General features: G+C 38.2%; 1 protein-coding gene across 3 annotated transcripts in view; it reads right to left on the reverse strand.

Moving 5' to 3' along the window:
* The window catches only part of EFHC1 (EF-hand domain containing 1), a 72,660-nt gene that overhangs the window by 30,032 nt on the left and 23,043 nt on the right, over window positions 1-19,585 (reverse strand). For all 3 annotated transcript variants that reach the window (XM_015136470.3, XM_015136472.3, NM_001265863.1), the window contains 2 exons: window positions 9,649-9,798; window positions 8,197-8,389 (listed from right to left, as the gene is read on the reverse strand). In XM_015136470.3, the coding sequence (XP_014991956.1) occupies window positions 8,197-8,389; window positions 9,649-9,798 (343 nt within the window). The remainder of the gene's footprint in view (window positions 1-8,196; window positions 8,390-9,648; window positions 9,799-19,585) is intronic.

Raw genomic sequence — 19,585 nt, forward strand, 5'->3', positions numbered from 1 at the left:
TTAAATTCTTTAGATTTCTAACTTTTTAAGAAATATGCCTAACTTATTGCCATCTTTCTTCTTTCTTAGTAAGCATTTAAAGCTATATATTTTCCTCCAAGTACCTCTTTTTTTAGAGTTTTAAGAGTCTTTGCTACCATTCAGTTCTAGGTATTTTCTGACAATATTTTTTTTAACTCATGGGTTATTTGAAAATATGCTTTTCAATTTCCAAATACATGGTTTTTTTCACGTTATATTTCCAAAACTGACTTCTAACTTAATTTTGTTGAAATCAGAAAGTATGGTATACAATAGCTAGCCTTAAAAATTCTTAAGACTGATTTTTACAGATATTTGTGTTTGAAAAGAATGATAATCTTCTAGGTGTTGGGTAAGTATATACATACTTATTAAATGAATAATAATTATGTTATTCAAGTCTTATATATGTTTATTGGTTTGTCTTTTTCATCTAATAACTATTGAAAGAAATGTTTTAATGGCTCAAACTATTGTGGTGTATTTTTCCAGTCTCATTGAATAATGGTGCTATGAATTTTTCCTATATTTTGAATCCATGTTATTAACTGCATTTAAGTTTAGAATCATTATATTTTCCTAGTAAATAAAATATTCTTGCAATAGGTAATGATCCTCTTCATGTCAATCAAAGCTTTTTGCCCAAATGTCTATTTGTATTATACTAATATAGCTTCATCAGTTTTTATACTTCATCCGTTTCTTTTGATACTTATTTGTCTATCTTTTTAAAGATACGTGCCTATACCTTAAGTATGTTTTTTAAAACGCTTTTATATATTGTTGGTGGGAGTGTAAATGAGTTCAACCACCATGGAAAGCAGTGTGGTGATTCCTCAAAGACCTAAAAACAGAACTACCCATTCGACCCAGCAATCGCATTACTGGGTATATCCCCAAAGGAAGATAAATCATTCTATCATAAAGAAATGCAAGTGTATGTTCACTGCAGCACTATTCACATAGCAAAGACATAGAATCAACCTAAATGCCCATCAGTGACAGATTGGATAAAGACAATGTGGTATATATACACCATGGAATGCTATGCAGCCATAAAAAAGAATGAGATCATGTCCTGTGCAGGAACATGGATGCAGCTGAAGGCCATTATCTTTAGCAAACTAATGCAGGAACAGAAAATCAAGTACCACATGTTCTCACTCATAAGTGAAAGCTAAATGATGAGAGCACATGGACACAAGGGAGGGAACAATATACACTGGGGTCTATTGGAGGGTGAAGCGTGGGAGGAGGGAGAAGATCAGGAAAAATAATTGATGGGTACTAGGCTTAACACCTGGGAGACAAAATAATCTGTACAACAAACCCCCACGACACAAGCTCACCTATAAAACAAACCTGCACATGTATCCCTGAACTTCAAATAAAAGTTAAAAAAACAACATTTTTCAAAACTTGTTATATATTTAATCCTATCACCCTTTCCTATGCTATTACTGTAATACATTTTGGTTCTAGTTTGATATTTTTAACTCTCACAAATTCAATATTGTTCTTTTAATTTGTATAGTTAATAATTATTTAGATTTATCCACACTTTGCTATTTTCTTTATTTATGACTTCTTGTATCTTAGACCTTACTTCTGCAATCGTTTTCTTTCCATTTGAAGTATACTCTAGAATTTTCCCAGTAAGGGTCTGTTGTTAGTAACATCTGTTTGCCTGGAAATGTATTTCACCTTCTTCCTGAAAGACAGTTTCTCTAGGCATTAAATTCCATTTTTTCTCAGCATTCTGAAGATATTATTTCACTGTCTTTTGGTAATCACTGTTGCTATGGAAGTCAGTTGTCATTCTAACTGCCATCCTGTATGGGTTCCCTTTTTCTTTGGAGCTGCTTTCATGATCTTTTTGAATCTAGTGTTCTTACATTTGACTATGACATATCTAGATATGAATTTATATTTTTACTACTTCACTGAGGTGTAATTGACTACAATAAGCTGCACATTTTTAGAGTATACAATTTTGATGTTGCTTGACATATGTATTTACCCATGAAACCATCATTACAATCAAAATAATAAACATACCTATCACATCCAAAAATCTCCTCATGCCCTTTTATAATCTAACTCTCCTCACCATCCTCATGCAATCATTGATCTATTTTGCTTATTTATATTGTGTTTTCAATACTTTTACAACAATGGAATTATAAGGCATGTATTTTTGTCTGAATTCTTTCTCTTAGCATAGTTACTTTGAGATTCATTCATGTTGTTTCATACATCAATAATTGTTTTCAGTAGTATTCCAAAGTACTGATATACAATAATTGTTTATTCACTAACTGTTGATAGACATTTGCATTCTTTCCAACTTTTGGCTATTACAAAAAAAGCTGTCATAAACATTCACATAAGTTTCTGTGTGGACATATGTTTTCCTTTCTCTTGGCAAATACCCAAGAAAAGAATGGCTGGTTTGTGTGGTAGATATATGTGCAATTTGAAAAAACAAACTATTTTTCAAAGTGGTTATTTCAGTTTATCTTCCACTAGCAGTGTATGAAATTTTCAGCTGCTTTACATCGTAGTCAATACTTGGTATGGTCAGTCTTTTTAATTTTGGACCTTCTAGTAGGTATACAGTAGTATCTTACATGGTTTTAATTTTCATTTCTCTAATAAGTAACTATGCTAAACGTCTTTTTGTGTGCTAACTTGTCATACCTGCATGCTTTTGGTGAGGTATCTATTCTAATCCTTTACCTATTTTTTTATTTGGGTTGTTTTACTAAGTTTTAAGAGCCACTTTATATATCCTATGACAAGTACCTTGTAAAATATGTTTTACAAATATTTTCCCCAATCTTTAGCTTCTCCTTTCACTTTCCTAACAGTGTCTTTTGGAAAGCAAAACTTTTGTTATTTATTTATTTATTTATTTTTAAATTTTAGACTCAGGGGGTACATGTGCAGGTTGGTTACACAGGTATATTGTATGATGCTGAAGTTTGAGCTTCTATTGATCTTGTCACCCAAATAGTGAACAGAGTACCTGATAGGTAGTTCTTCAACCCTTGCCCCTCTCCCTTACTTCTTCCTTTTGGAGTCCCCCGTGTCTATTGCTCCTATCTTTGTGTCCATGTGTACCCAATGTTCTGTTTCTGTGTTAATTCACTTAGTATAATGGCCTCTACCTGCATCTACATTGCTGCAAAGAACATGATTTTATTTTTTATGGCCATGTAGTATTCCATGGTGTATATGTACCATTAACACATTTTCTTTATCCAATCCACCAGTGATGGGCACCTGCATTGATTCCATGTCTTTGCTATTGTGAATAGTGCTTGCAATAAACATGAGTGCAAATATCTTTTTTTTTTTTTTTTTTTTGAGATGGAGTCTCACTCTGTTGCCCAGGCTGGAGTGCAGTGGCTGGATCTCAGCTCACTGCAAGCTCCACCTCCCGGGTTTACGCCATTCTCCTGCCTCAGCCTCCCGAGTAGCTGGGACTACAGGTGCCCGCTACCTCGCCCGGCTAGTTTTTTGTATTTTTTTTTTAGTAGAGACGGGGTTTCACCATGTTAGCCAGGATGGTCTCGATCTCCTGACCTCATGATCCGCCCGTCTCAGCCTCCCAACGTGCTGGGATTACAGGCTTGAGCCACCACGCCCGGCCATAGTGCAAATATCTTTTGGATAGAACAATTTATTTTCTTTTGGGTATATACCTAATAATGGGATTGGTGTAGTTCTATTTTTGGAGAAATCTCCAAACTGCTTTCCTCAGGGGCGGAACTAGTTTACATTCCCATCAACAACGTATAAGCATTCCCTTTTCTCTGCAACCCTGCCAACATCTGTTATTTTTTGACTTATTAATAATAGCCATTCTGACTGGTATGATTGCATCCCATGATGATTAATGATGTTGGGCATTTTAAAAATGTTTGCTGTCCATTTGTATGTTTTCTTTTGAGAAGTGTCTGTTCATGTCCTTTGCCTACTTTTCAATGGGGTTATTATTTTTTTTTCTTGTTAAGTTCCTTATAGATTCTGGATATTAGACATTTGTCAAATGCACTGTTTCAAGTATTTTTCCCATTCCGTAGGCTGTCTGTTTCCTCTGTTGATAGCTTCTTTTGCTATGCAGAAGCTCTTTAGTTTAATTAGGTCCCAATTGTCAATTTTTGTTTTGATTACATTTGCTTTTTTTTCCCCCTGTTCTGAGACAGGGTCTCATTCTGTCGCCCAGGTCTATGATCCATTTGGGGTTAACTTTTATGTATGGTGAGGTAAGGGTTGAAGTTTATTCATTTATTTACTTTTGCATATGGCTATTGAATTGTTCTAGCACATTTTGTTAAAAAGACAATCATTTCTCCACCTACTTGCTTTTTTACCTTTGTCAAAAATCAAATGACCTCATATGTGTGCATCTATTTCTGGACAATGTGTTCTATTTCATTGATCTGTATGTTGATCTCATCAGATTGTAAAGTCTTTGAGATATGGGGCTTATAGTAGTTTCAGATCTCCATTGCCTAGCATGGTGTTTCCTTCATCTATATGGATGTTCGATTAATATTATTTGAATGACTGAGTGAGCCAATAAAGACGCACAGAAAGTGAGGAAAAACATTCAACTTTCTGGAACACTAAAGGTCCAAGGGGTGTTCAAGAGTCACCTAACAGGCAAGGGCAAGATCAAACTATGAAAGCCACTCTGAAGGATAACTGACATATTTAGACTTTCAGAACCTGGTTCCTTGAGTTCAAGAGCTGAGTAGAAAGCTTTTGGTAAGCCAAAAAATGTCCCATTTTGACATTACCTGCCACCTATTGGTAATCTGCAATTGTCCTTGACAAAGAAATAACTTCCAGAATTTCTGATATTTTAACTCCATCCATTATAAATATATGATTTTGATTCATCTTAGCTACTTAACAGGAGGCCCTGGTTGAGAGGACTTTTGAAAGTTACTCCCACAATTTCCTATTACTGTCTAACACAAACTCTGCCTAGCCACCATCTCTTGGACGCCCCCAAACATGCCATACTTGTTCCTAATTCCCAACCTTTGTTCTTGTTCTTCTTTCCAGTGTGCCCTTTGTTCTCTGCCATTCTAAATCTGGGTCCAATCCCAGCACTTTGACAAAGACTTCTTTAGTTTTTCAGGCCCACACCTTTCTCCTTCTGACCTCTGTCTGCATGATTTAACTAATTACATAATCAGATAATCTGGTCTACTCATGTTATTACTTAACAGCTTTATGTATTTTATATGCCTTGTCTTCTTAATGATACTAGAAATGACTGAAAGATAGGATTCTAGGAATGGGAGTTACATTTTGTCCTCCATAATACTTAGCACGTGAAATGGTTCCCATAGAAGTTATTTACCTCTTGTTTAATTGAATTTAATAAAAATCACCCATTGGATAAATGCCTTTGAGAGTCAGTTAGACATCATTCTTTTAACACTACCATTCTAGTTAAAGGAATTATGTAGCTGATGGAAACATAGCCTTTTCTGTACCTCATGACTGATGCCTTTTTTTTCTTTTTTTGAGATGGAGTCTTGCTCTGTTGCCCAGGCTGGAGTGAAGTGGCACAGTCTCCGCTCACTGCAGCCTCTGTCTCCTGGGTTCAAGCAATTCTCCTGCCTCAGCCTCCCAAGTATCTGGGACTACAGGCACCTGCCACCATGCCCAGGTAATTTTTATATTTTTTAGTAGAGATGGGGTTTAATCATGTTGGCCAGACTGGTCTCGAACTCCTGACCTCAGGTGATCCTCCTGCCTTGGCCTCCCAAAGTGATGGGATTATAGGCATGAGCCACGGTGCCCAGCCTGTTTCCTACTTTTGAAAAGAACCCTATATATGTCACCAGGTTGCCTCTCCACGCAACTTTGATAAAAATTTTTAATTGGGAAATTATAGAAGAGGATAATTACATATTAAGTTTTCAATATAGGTCACATTGATAAGGCAGAGACAAACCTGGAATCTGTCATTTAAAAGGATTTAGTTTCAGTGAGACTTTTCATGCCACCTTGAATATACTCCTATTTCTTTATCTATTGTAAATCTAATGTTTGTTAGCTCCGAACTGCATGGATTTCAGGCTTGTTTAATTATTCTGAAAGGCCAAAATTAGTATATTAGTCCCATTGCCACTGAATTCTAAAACAGTTCTATAGAGAACTGATTATAAGAATATGTACAGTAGGTAGAAGCCAAACTGTGTTGAACTAGGGCACAGATCCAGTTGTTTCTACTTGAGCATACAAGTTGAATTAGCAGTTATTTTCATTTAATATATATATAATATAAACTTTCCTAATTCTAAAATGATGACAATTTTCACTCCCTTTTATCCTTTTCCCCAATCTCATTCTCCTCCCCTCACATGCAATCATTCTAATGCAGCTATGTGACTGAATGTGTTCTATGTGTACTGTGTTTTGCATGTGTTATAGCATTATATATCTAATTTTATGTATTTTTCCTACACAGCACTATGTTTTGAGATCCATCCACTTGCTTTCTGGGAACATCTTGTTTACTGCTTCTAACTACTGTATATTAATCAAAATGTACCTTCACTACATTTTGCTTATCCATTCTTTCAATGATGGGAACCTCCAACTCCTTACCCACAAATAATAATGCATTTTTTAATAAAAAAGCACTGTGCAAGAGAAGCAATACATGTGGACAGGTTGAATTTAGCCTCAGACTACACATTTATTTATAACCTCTAATGTAGACAAACTTCTTGCTCAATACCTGAAATTTCTTTTTCTGTTTTTTTTTTGTTTTTTTTTTTTTTGAGACGGAGTCTCGCTCTGTTGCCCAGGCTGGAGTGCAGTGGCGCGATCGTGGCTCACTGCAACCTCCACTTCCCAGGTTCAAACAATTCTCCTGCCTCAGCCTCCTGAGTAGCTGGGACTACAGGTGCCCACCACCACGCCCAGCTAATTTTTTGTATTTTTAGTAGAGACGGAGTTTCACCATGTTAGCTAGAATGGTCTCGATCTCCTGACCTCATGATCCACCCACCTCGGCCTCCCAAAGTGCTGGGATTACAGGAGTGAGCCACCGTGCCCAGCCCCAATACCTGAAATTTCTTATATCCTAATTCCCAAAAAATATAGTAAAAAGAAAAAAAATCAATGAATACATTTACAGAATTCTGTCAGCCACCCAAACATGAGAGTTGTCAGTCATTACATGTGACCAAGATGACTTTATTCTAAGAGAAATGTAAAAACTACTAGAACAATAACTAAAGCAAGCCTACTCATCCCAGGAACTAGTGAACAGCAGATATCTGCTGCCATTTTGTTGCACTGCCACTCTCAAACATGGTAGGTAATTTTTTTTCTTTTTCTTGAGATAGGGTCCCACTCTGTTGCCCAGGCTGAAGTGCAGCAGCACAATCACAGCTCACCGCAGCCTCGACCTCCCAGGCTCAGATGATCCTACCACCTCAGCCTCCCAAGTAGCTGGGAATACAGGTGTGTGGCACCAAGCACGGCTAATTTTTGTATTTTTTGTAGAGATGGGGTTTCATCACATTGCTCAGGCTGGTCTCAAACTCTTGGGCTCGAGCAATCCACCCACCTCAGTCTCCCAAAGTGCTGGGATTACAGGAGTGTGCCATTGTGCCCAGCCCATGCTAGGTAATTTTAAACCAGCAAAGAATGAGCTGGGTTTGACACAATGGACCTCACCTCTATGAGTCACAGACATGCATTTTCCAATCTCAAGTTAAACCACATAGAAACTTCCTGTTTAGGAGGTAGTTGAAGTGAGAAGCAAAGTCAGGAAAGCATATAAAGAAAGGCTAAGCTTTCATTCATATCCTTGAATGAAAACAAGTCTGTTTGAAAAATGCATTAAAAATCTAATATTAAATCGTTTCAGTTCAGAAACCTTGCTCTACTGCACTTTAAATAAACCCCCCACTGTTGTTTTGGTTTTGTTTCCTTGACCTGGGTACCAGACTGTCTTGGGGACATGCCTGGACCAAGGGGCAAGTAAAGGAGGAAAGCTGTGGGAAGCCATTTTCTGAGCATCTAAGCAAAAATAGCTAGAGGCTTCCAAGTATAAACGAATTATGGATACTGATTAACTCCTTTAAGAACCTAAAAATATCCCAAGTAACAGAGAATAAATTGAATCAAACATACTTGCATTTTCCACCAAAACTTTGGGCATACGCTGGCGGTTCATCAGGAGTGGGAAAGGATCTCTTCCATCATTCCGTTCGTGGACCTCTCGAATTTCCACCGTATCATCCATAAGATAGTAATGAATAATGTAGGTCCGACATTCACCATACATGCTGTCTGTATCATCCCAGATCGCATAAAATCGAAGGACCTTTGAAGAATCCAAAGTAGTGACTCAAGAATCTTAAAAGTAGGGAGTTCAACTTGACTACTTTGGCAATTATGTATTAATGATGAAAAGATTAGCTGGAAAGACTATGAAGTAATTTCAGATGGGGTAAATTGAAAAAAAAAAAAAGAAATATTCATCAAAGATACTAAAACATCTGAAATTATGTACCATATGTCAGCAGCCGGAAATAATTAAATAATAGGATTATAAGTTTGTGCCAGAAAAGAAGAGCTCACTTTGATCCAAAATATTAGTCAGTGAAAGAGAAGCTAAATTAAAAGAGCAATGAAGTTCTTTACATAGTGGTTTATAAATATTAATAAAGGTATATGTGAATATAGTATATATATAATTAGTATAGAAAAAATTTTTATTTATTAACCAGTCTTTTTTTGGTCCCATCAACACATATCTTCTAGCAATAATATAAACACAATCTTTTTTTTTTTTTTTTGCTAGGCTTCTTCAAATCATGGGAATAAACACAATCTTTAAATACAAAATAATAACAGATATATGACTGATATGAACAAAATCCTTAAAAGACCATGCTAGTGCTAGTTTACATTTTCTGAACTAAAAGGGGTTAAATGTCTAAAGAAAAGGAACAGCAAAGAAGCACTGAGGGTGATCTCTTCCTTTTCTCTCTCCCTTTAGTACAGAAAGGAAAGGATTTAAATCTGCTTATACACATCAGCTCACAAGGGAGAGGATTAGGAAGGTTGGAACGGAGTTGGAAAATGCTCAGAACATTCTGGACTCCAATATTAATATAACATATAACAACGAAGCATCTGTAGTGGGGTTTCTGTGAAATTAAACATTTTAACATTAGAACCTACATATATGCATATTTTTGAAATTTCCCAATAATCGATTTATGGTTTCCCAAAGGAGTCTATGAAATTAGCTCATTTTAAGGGAAAGAAATTGTCAATTGGAAACGTAAGGTGGGAAGCAGACGTAGCTCAGGAATTGTTTTGAGATTTAAATGTTTGGTGGGATTCACAAAACGACTCCGCAACTCCACAATCTTCTTTGGATCTCCATATGAAATGCAGGCATTCCTGTACCTGTAACCCTTGATGAAAGCAGAAAGACAGTACTGTGTCCCAACAGTTCAATTATAGCTGTAATGTTTCAAAATAGTTACCAATACAGCTACCCAAACCTTTTGCCAATAAGTATAGGTCACATTTGGAAATAAATAAGCCTACTGCAGTTCCTCTGTCACTTACCTGTTTGTCAAAGGTGAGAAATTGCTTGAGTTGATCAAAGTCTGATGGGGTGACATACTTACGAAGAGGCTGTTTTCGGAGTTCGGTGTAAGGATCAAGAGCCATCTTCTCTGGCGGATTTAATTCAATTCCTTGGCTTTCTAAAAATACCTAAATAATTGAAAGTTAACAATGATCATCTTTCTTAGAGCTTTTTAGAGTAAGTTATAAACTGATGATATAAAAATAAGTGTATGGGCCAGGCACTGTGGCTCAGGCCTACAATCTCAGCACTTTGGGAGGCTGAGGTAGGAGGACTCCTGAAACGCAGGAGTTCACAACCAGCCTGAGCAACATAGTGAGACCCTGTTTCTACAAAAAAATTTAAAAGTTAGACTGGTTTGATGGCATTTGCCTGCAGTCCAGGCTACTCAGGAGGCTGAAGTGAGTGTACCACTTGAGCTCAGGAGGTCGAGCCTGCAGTGAGCCATGATCATGACATTGCACTCCAGTCTGCATGACAGCAAGACCCTGCCTCAAAAAAGAAACAAAAAAAGAAAGAAAAAGCGTAATCATGATTTCTATGCCATTGCTCAAGTTAAACATTAGTTTGCTGCTTGAGCGCATGTAAGCTGTATTAAGTTTCCAACTGAGCCAACTCCATAATGCAGATAATAATCGGGAGTTACCTGAAGTATTTTATATTGTTATATTGCTAGGTATTTGCTAAGCTAGTTGGGATGCACAATGGCAAAATAACTGTTTTCAAATATGAATTTAAATCAAATTTAGTTAGGTGCCTGTAACAGAGTAAGTCTTAGGATTGCTTACTTCCATATATCTGGAACCTAACCATGGTTTCAAACAATATGTAATTCCTATTAGGTCTGAAGGCAAGCTGCACAATGGCCAAGTTAGGCTGAAATCATATTCCCAATTTTCTAATTCACTTAAAACAAATACTGTATATGATTAAGTCCCTTCCCCTCACCAAAAAAGAAAAAAACAAAAGCATACCCACTGGTTATATTAGACCAGAAAACATTTTAGCAAAATAGGAAAGACAAACCAAGTGCTCAGATTTCACCAGACATTCCCGAAAGGGAAGTGAGAAAGCAAACAACTTGGAAAACATACTTCAGGATATCGTCCACAAAAACCTCCTCAACCTCACCAGAGAAGCCAACAATCAAATTAAGGAAATACAAAGAATCCCTGCAAGATTCTACACAAGGAGATCATCCCCAAGCCACAGAATCATCAGATTTTCAAAGGTCAAAATGAAAGAAAGAATGTTAAAAGCAGCTACAGAGAAAGGGCAGGTCACGTACAAAGGGAACCCCGTCAGGCTAACACTGGAAACTTCTCAGCTGAAACCCTACAAGCCAGAAGAGATTGGGGGCCTATATTCAACATTCTTAAAGAAGAAAAATCTTCAACCAAGAATTTCATATCTAACCAAACTAAGTTTCTTAGCAAAGGAGAAATAAGATCCTTTTCAAATAAGCAAATGCTGAGAGAGTTCATTACCACCAGACCCGCCTTACAAGAGATCTTAAAAGGAACACTAAATATGGAAAGAAAAGGCCATTACCAGCCAATACAAAACACACTTAAGTACACAGACCAGTGACACTATAAAGCAACCACATAAACACGCCAGCATAATAACCAGCGAACAACACAATGACAGGATCAAATCCACACATATCAATACTAAACTTAAATATAAATGGGGTAAAGGCCCCATTTAAAAGGCACAGAGGACAGGTATGGTGGCTTATGCCTGTAATCCCAGTACTTTGGAAGGCAGAGGTGGGTGGATCACTTGAGGTCAGGAGTTTAGGACCAGCCTGGCCAACATGGTGAAACCCCGTCTCTGCTAAAAAATACAAAAATTAGCCAGGCATGGTGGTACACACCTGTAATCCCAACTACTAGGGAGGCTGAGGCAGGAGAATCACTTGAACCCATGAGGCAGAGTTTGCAGTAAGCTGAGATCACGCCACTGCATGCCAGCCTGGGTGACAAAGTGAGATTCTGTCTCAAAAAAAAAAGAAAAGAAAAGAAAAATAAAACTAAACAAAACAAAAAACTGAAAACAAAACACAGAATAACAAGCTGGATAAAAAGAGGAAGACCCAATGGTATGCTGTCTTCAAGAGCCCTATCTCACACCCAAAGGCTCAAAGTAAAGGGATAGAGGAAAATCTACCAAGTAGATGGAAAATAGAAAAAAGCAGGGGTTGTGGTCCTAATTTCAGACAAAATAGACTTTAAACCAACAAAGATCAAAAAAGACAAAGAAGGGCATTGTATAATGCTAAAGGATCCAACTCAACCAAAAAAAAAACCCTAACTATGCTAAATACATATGCACCCAACATAGGAACACCCAGATTCAAAAAACAAGTTCTTAGAGATCTAAAACGAGACTTAAACTCCAACACAACAGCAGTGGGAGACTTTAACACTTTCCTGACAGTATCAAACACATCATTGAGGCAGAAAATTAACAAAGATATTCAGGACCTAACTCAACATCGGACCAAATGAATCTGACCAACCTCTACAGAACTTTCCACCCAAAAACAACAGAGTATACATTATTCTCATCAGCACATGGCACATATTCTAAAATCGACCACATAATCAAACAGAAAACAATTCTCAGGAAATGCAAAAGAATCAAAATCATAACAAACACATTCCCAGATGACAGCATAATAAAAATAGAAGTCAAAACTAAAAAAAAAACAAAAAACACTCAAAACCATGCAATTACATGGACATTAAACAATCTGCTCCTGAATGACTTTTGGGTAAATAATGAAATTAAGGCAGAAATCAAGAACTTCTTTGAAAGTAATGAGAACAAAGATACAACATACCAGAATCTCTGTGACACAGCTAAGGCAATATTAAGACGGAAATTTATAGCACTACATGCCCATGTCAAAAAGTTACATGTCAAATTAACAACCTAATATCACAACTGAAAAAACTACAGAAGCAAGAGCAAATCAACCTCAAAGCTAGCAGAAGACAAGGAATAACCAAAATGAGAACTGAACTGAAGGAAATCAAGACACAAAAAACCATTCAAAAGATCAATGAATCCAAGAGTTGGTTTTTATTGAAAAGATAGGCCAGTAGCTAGACCAATGTAGAAGAGAGAAGATCTAAATAAACACAATTAGAAGTAACAAAGGGGATGTTACCACTGACCTCACAGAAACATAAGCAACCATCAGAGAATATAAGGAACACCTGTATGCACACACACTAGAAAACCTAGAAGAGATGGATAAATTCCTGGACACATACACCCTCCCAAGACTGAACTAGGAAGAAACTGATTCCCTGAACAGACCAATAACAAGCTCTGAAATTTAATCAGTAATCAATAGCCTATAAATCAAAAAAGACCCAGAGCCAGATGGATTCACAGTTGAATTCTACCAGATATACAAAGAACAGCTGGTACTATTTTTTTTTTTTTTTTTGAGATGGAGTCTTGCTCTGTCGCCCAGACTGGAGTGCAGTCACACTATCTCAGCTCACTGCAAGTTCCACCTCCCAGGTTCATGCCATTCTCCTGCCTCAGCCCCCTGAGTAGCTGGGACTACAGGTGCCTGCCACCACGCCTGGCTAATTTTTCGTAATTTTAGTAGAGATGGGGTTTCACTATGTTAGCCAGGATGGTCTCAATCTCCTAACCTCATGATCCACCCACCTCGGCCTCCCAAAGTGCTGGGATCATAGGCATGAGCCACCGCGCCTGGCCAAAAGCTGGTACTATTCTTACAGAAAATATTCCAAAAAGTTGAGGAGGAAGTATTCCTCTCTAACTCATTCTATGAGGCCAGCATCATTCTGATACCAAAACCTGGCAGAAACACAACAGAAAAAGAAAACTTCAGGCCAATATATTTGATGAAAATCGATGCAAATATACTCAACAAAATATTTGCAAACTGAATCCAGAAGCACATCAAAAAGGTAATCCACCACAATGAAGTAGGCTTCATTCCCAGGATGCAAAGTTGGTTCAACATACACAAATCAATAAATGTGATTCATCACATAAACAAAACTAGAGACAAAAACCACATGATTATCTCAATTGCTATAGAAAAGATTTTGGATAAAATTCAGTATCCCTTAATGAGAAAAATTCTCAATAAACTAAGTAGGAGAGGTTCCAAGATGGCCGAATAGGAACAGCTCCAGTGTGAAGCTCCCAGTGTGAGTAACGCAGAAGACGGGTGATTTCTGCATTTCCAACTGAGGTACTGGGTTCATCTCACTGGGGCTTGTCAGACAGTGGGTGCAGCCCATGGAGCAGGGCAGGGCATCGCCTCACCTGGGAAGTGTAAGGGGTCAGGGAATTCCCTTTCCCAGCAAAGGGAAGCTGTGACAGATGGTATCTGGAAAATCAGACACTCCCACCCTAATACTGTGCTTTTCCAATGGCCTTAGCAAACGGTACACCAGGAAATTATATCCCGTGCCTGGCTCGGAGGGTCCCACGTCCACGGAGCCTCTCTCACTGTTAGCAAAGCAGTCTGAGATCAAACTGCAAGATGGCAGTGAGGCTGGGGGAGGGGCGTCCGCCATTGCTGAGGCTTGAATAGGTAAACAAAGCAGCCAGGAAGCTCGAACTGAGTGGAACCTACTGCAGCTCAAGGAGGCCTGCCTGCCTCTGACTCCACCTCTGGGGGCAGGGCATAGCTGAACAAAAGACAGCAGAAACTTCTGCAGACTTAAACATCCCTGTCTGACAGCTTTGAAGAGAGTAGTGGTTCTCCCAGCATGGAGTTTGAGATCTGAGAACGGACAGACTGCCTCCTCAAGTGGGTCCCTGACCCCTGAGTAGCCTAACTGGGAGACACCTCCCAGTAGGGGCCAACCGACACCTCATACAGCCAGGTGCCCCTCCGAGACAAAGCTTCCAGAGGAAGGATCAGGCAGCAATATCTGCCATTCTGCAATATTTGCTGTTCTGCAGCCCTCCGCTGCTGATATGCAGGCAAACAGGGTCTGGAGTGGACCTCCAGCAAACTCTAACAGACCTGCAGCTGAGGGTCCTGACTGTTAGAAGGAAAACTAACAAACAGAAAGGACATCTACACCAAAACCCCATCTGTACGTCACCATCATCAAAGACCAAAGGTACATAAAACCACAAAGACGGGGAGAAACCAGAGCAGAAAAGCTGAAAATTCTAAAAATCAGAGCGCCTCTTTCCTCCAAAGGAACACAGCTCCTTGCCAGCAACAGAACAAAACTGGACAGAGAATTATTTTGACAAGTTGAGAGAAGAAGGCTTCAGGCTATCAGTAATAACAAACTTCTCTGAGCTATAGAAGGATGTTTGAACCCATCGCAAAGAAGCTAAAAACCTTGAAAAAAGATTAGATGAATGGCTAACTAGAATAAACAGTGCAGAGAAGTCCTTAAGTGACCTGATAGAGCTGAAAACCATGGCACGAGAACTATGTGATGTATACACAAGCTTCAGTAGCTGATTTGAGCAAGTGGAAGAAAGGGTATCAGTGACTGAAGATCAAATGAATGAAATGAAGCGAGAAGAGAAGTTTAGAGAAAAAAAGAGTAAAAAGAAACAAACCCTCCAAGAAATATGGAATTAGGTGAAAAGACCAAATCTACGTCTGATTGGTGTACCTGAAAGTGACAGGGAGAATGGAACCAAGTTGAAAAACACTCCTCAGGATATTATCCAGGAGAACTTCCCCAACCTAGTGAGGCAGGCCAACATTCAAATTCAGGAAATACAAAGAATGCCACAAAGATACTCCTTGAAGAGAGCAACTCCAAGACACATAATTGTCAGATTCACCAAAGTTGAAATGAAAGAAAAAATGTTAAGGGCAGCCACAGAGAAAGGTCGGGTTACCCACAAAGGGAAGCCCATCAGACCAACAGCGGATCTCTCAGCAGAAACTCTACAAGCCAGAAGACAGTGGGGGCCAATATTCAAGATTCTTAAAGAAAATAATTTTCAACCCAGAATTTCATATCCAGCCAAACTAAGCTTCATAAGTGAGGGAGAAATAAAATCCTTTACATGCAAACAAATACTGAGAGATTTTGTCACCACCAGGCCTGCCCTACAAGAGCTCCTGAAGGAAGCACTAAACGTGGAAAGGAAAAACCAGTACCAGCTACTGCAAAAACATGCCAAATTGCAAAAACCCTCAATGCTAGGAAGAAACTGCATCAACCAGCAAGTAAAATAACCAGCTAACATCATAATGACAGGATCAAATTCACACATAACAATATTAACCTTAAATGTAAATGGACTAAATCCTCCAATTAAAAGACACAGACTGGCAAATTGGATAAAGACTCAAGACCCATCAGTGTGTTGTATTCAGGAGACCCATCTCATGTGCAGAGACACACACAGGCTCAAAATAAAGGGATGGAGGAAGATCTACCAAGAAAATGGAAAACAAAAAAAAGCAGGGGTTGCAACCCTAGTCTCTGATAAAACAGACTTTAAACCATCAAAGATCAAAAGAGACAAAGAAGGCCATTACATAATGGTAAAGCGATCAATTCAACAAAAAGAGCTAACTATCCTAAATATATATGCACCCAATATAGGAGCACCCAGATTCATAAAGCAAGTCTTTAGAGACCTACAAAGAAACTTAAGACTCCCACACAATAATAATGGGAAACTTTAACACCCCACTGTCAACATTAGACAGATCAACGAGACAGAAAGTTAACAAGGATATCCAGGAATTGAACTCAGCTCTGCACCAAGTGGATTCAATGCCATCCCCATCAAGCTACCAATGACTTTCTTCACAGAATTGGAAAAAACTACTTTAAAGTTCATATGGAACCAAAAAAAAGCCCGCATTGCCAAGACAATCCTAAGCCAAAAGAACAAAGCTGGAGGCATCATGCTACCTGACTTCAAACTATACTACAAGGCTACAGTAACCAAAACAGCATGGTACTGGTACCAAAACAGACATATAGACCAATGGAACAGAACAGAGCCCTCGGAAATAACATCACACATCTACAACCATCTGATCTTTGACAAACCTGACAAAAACAAGAAATGGGGAAATGATTCCCTATTTAATAAATGGTGCTGGGAAAACTGGCTAGCCATAAGTAGAAAGCTGAAACTGGATCCCTACTTTATACCTTATACAAAAATTAGTTCAAGATGGATTAAAGACTTAAATGTTAGACCTAAAATCTTAAAAACCCTAGAAGAAAATCTAGGCAATACCATTCAGGACATAGACATGGGTAAGGACTTCATGACTAAAACACCAAAAGCAATGGCAATAAAAGCCAAAATTGACAAGTGGGATCTAATTTTAAACTAAAGCGCTTCTGCACAGCAAAAGAAACTACCATCAGAGTGAACAGGTAACTTACAGAATGGGAGAAAATTTTTACAATCTACCCATCTGACAAAGGGCAAATATCCAGAATCTACAAAGAACTTAAACAAATTTACAAGGAAAAAATCAAACAACCACATCAAAAAGTGGGCAAAGGATATGAACAGACACGTCTCAAAAGAAGACATTAATGCAGCCAACAGACACATGAAAACTATTCCAATCAATAGAAAAAGAAGGAATCCTCCCTAACTCATTTTATGAGGCCAACATCATCCTGCTACCAAAGCCTGGCAGAGACACAACAAAAAAAGAGAATTTTAGACCAATATCCCTGATGAACATCGATGCAAAAATCCTCAATAAAATACTGGCAAACCGAATCCAGCAGCACATCAAAAAGCTTATCCACCATGATCAAGTGGGCTTCATCCCTGGGATGCAAGGCTGGTTCAACATACGCAGCAAATCAATAAACGTAATCCAGAATATAAACAGAACCAAAGACAAAAACCACATGATTATCTCAATAGATGCAGAAAAGGCCTTTGACAAAATTCAGCAGTCCTTCATGCTAAAAACTCTCAATAAATTCGGTATTGATGGAATGTATCTCAAAATAATAAGAGCTATTTATGACAAACCCACAGCCAATATCATACTGAATGGGCAAAAACTGGAAGCATTCCCTTTGAAAACTGGCACAAGACAGGGATGCCCTCTCTCACCACTCCTGTTCAACATAGTGTTGGAAGTTCTGGCTAGGGCAATCAAGCAAGAGAAAGAAAACAAGGGTATTCAGTTAGGAAAAGAAGAAGTCAAATTGTCCCTGTTTGCAGATGACATGATTGTGTATTTAGAAAACCCCATCATCTCAGCCCAAAATCTCCTTAAGCTGATAAGCAACTTCAGCAAAGTCTCAGGATACAAAATCAATGTACAAAAATCACAAGCATTCTTATACACCAGTAACAAACAAACAGAGAGCCAAATCATGAATGAACTTCCATTCACAATTGCTTCAAAGAGAATAAAATACCTAGGAATCCAACTTACAAGGGATGTAAAGGACCTCTTCAAGGAGAACTACAAACCACTGCTCAGTGAAATAAAAGAGGATACAAACAAATGGAAGAACATACCATGCTCATGGATAGGAAGAATCAATATCATGAAAATGGCCATACTGCCCAAGGTAATCTATAGATTCAATGCCACCCCCATTAAGCTACCAATGACTTTCTTCACAGAATCGAAAAAAAAACTGCTTTAAAGTTCATATGGAACCAAAAAAGACCCCGCATTGCCAAGACAATCCTAAGTCAAAAGAACAAAGCTGGAGGCATCACGCTACCTGACCTCAAACTGTACTACAAGGCTACAGTAACCAAAACAGCATGGTACTGGTACCAAAACAGAGATATAGACCAATGGAACAGAACAGAGCCCTCAGAAATAATACCACACATCTACAGCCATCTGATCTTTGACAAACCTGAGGAAAAACAAGAAATGGGGAAAGGATTCCCTATTTAATAAATGGTGCTGGGAAAAGTGGCTAGCCACAAGTAGAAAGCTGAAACTGGATCCTTTCCTTACTCCTTATACGAAAATTAATTCAAGATGGATTAGAGACTTAAATGTTAGACCTAAAATCATAAAAACCCTAGAAGAAAACCTAGGTAATACCATTCAGGACATAGGCATGGGCAAGGACTTCATGTCTAAAACACCAAAAGCAACGGCAACAAAAGCCAAAATTGACAAATGGGATCTCATTAAACTAAAGAGCTTCTGCACAGCAAACGAAACTACCATCAGAGTGAAAAGGCAACCTACAGAATGGGAGAAAATTTTTGCAATCTACTCATCTGACAAAGGGCTAATATCCAGAACCTACAAAGAACTCAAACAAATTTACAAGAAAAAAACAAACAACTCCATCAAAAAGTGGGCAAAGGATATGAATAGACATTTCTCAAAAGAAGACATTCATACAGCCAACAGGCACATGAAAAAAATTCTTGTCATCACTGGCCATCAGAGAAATGCAAATCAAAACCACAATGAGACACCATCTCACACCAGTTAGAATGGCAATCATTAAAAAGTCAGGAAACAACAGGTGCTGGAGAGGATGTGGAGAAATAGGAACACTTTTACACTGTTGGTGGGATTGTAAACTGGTTCAACCACTGTGGAAAACAGTATGGTGATTCCTCAGAGATCTAGAACTAGAAATACCATATGACCCAGCCAGCCCATTAGTGGGTATATACCCAAAGGATTATAAATCATGCTGCTATAAAGGCACATGAACACGTATGTTTATTGCGGCACTATTCACAATAGCAAAGACTTGGAATCAACCCAAATGTCCATCAGTGACAGACTGGATTAAGAAAATGTGGCACATATACACCATGGAATACTATGCAGTCATAAAAAAGGATGAGTTTGTGTCCTTTGTAGGGACATGGATGCAGGTGGAAACCATCATTCTCAGCAAACTATCGCAAGAACAGAAAACCAAACACTGCATGTTCTCACTCATA

This window comes from Macaca mulatta, chromosome 4, assembly GCF_049350105.2.
Source record: "Macaca mulatta isolate MMU2019108-1 chromosome 4, T2T-MMU8v2.0, whole genome shotgun sequence".
Lineage (NCBI taxonomy): Eukaryota > Metazoa > Chordata > Mammalia > Primates > Cercopithecidae > Macaca > Macaca mulatta.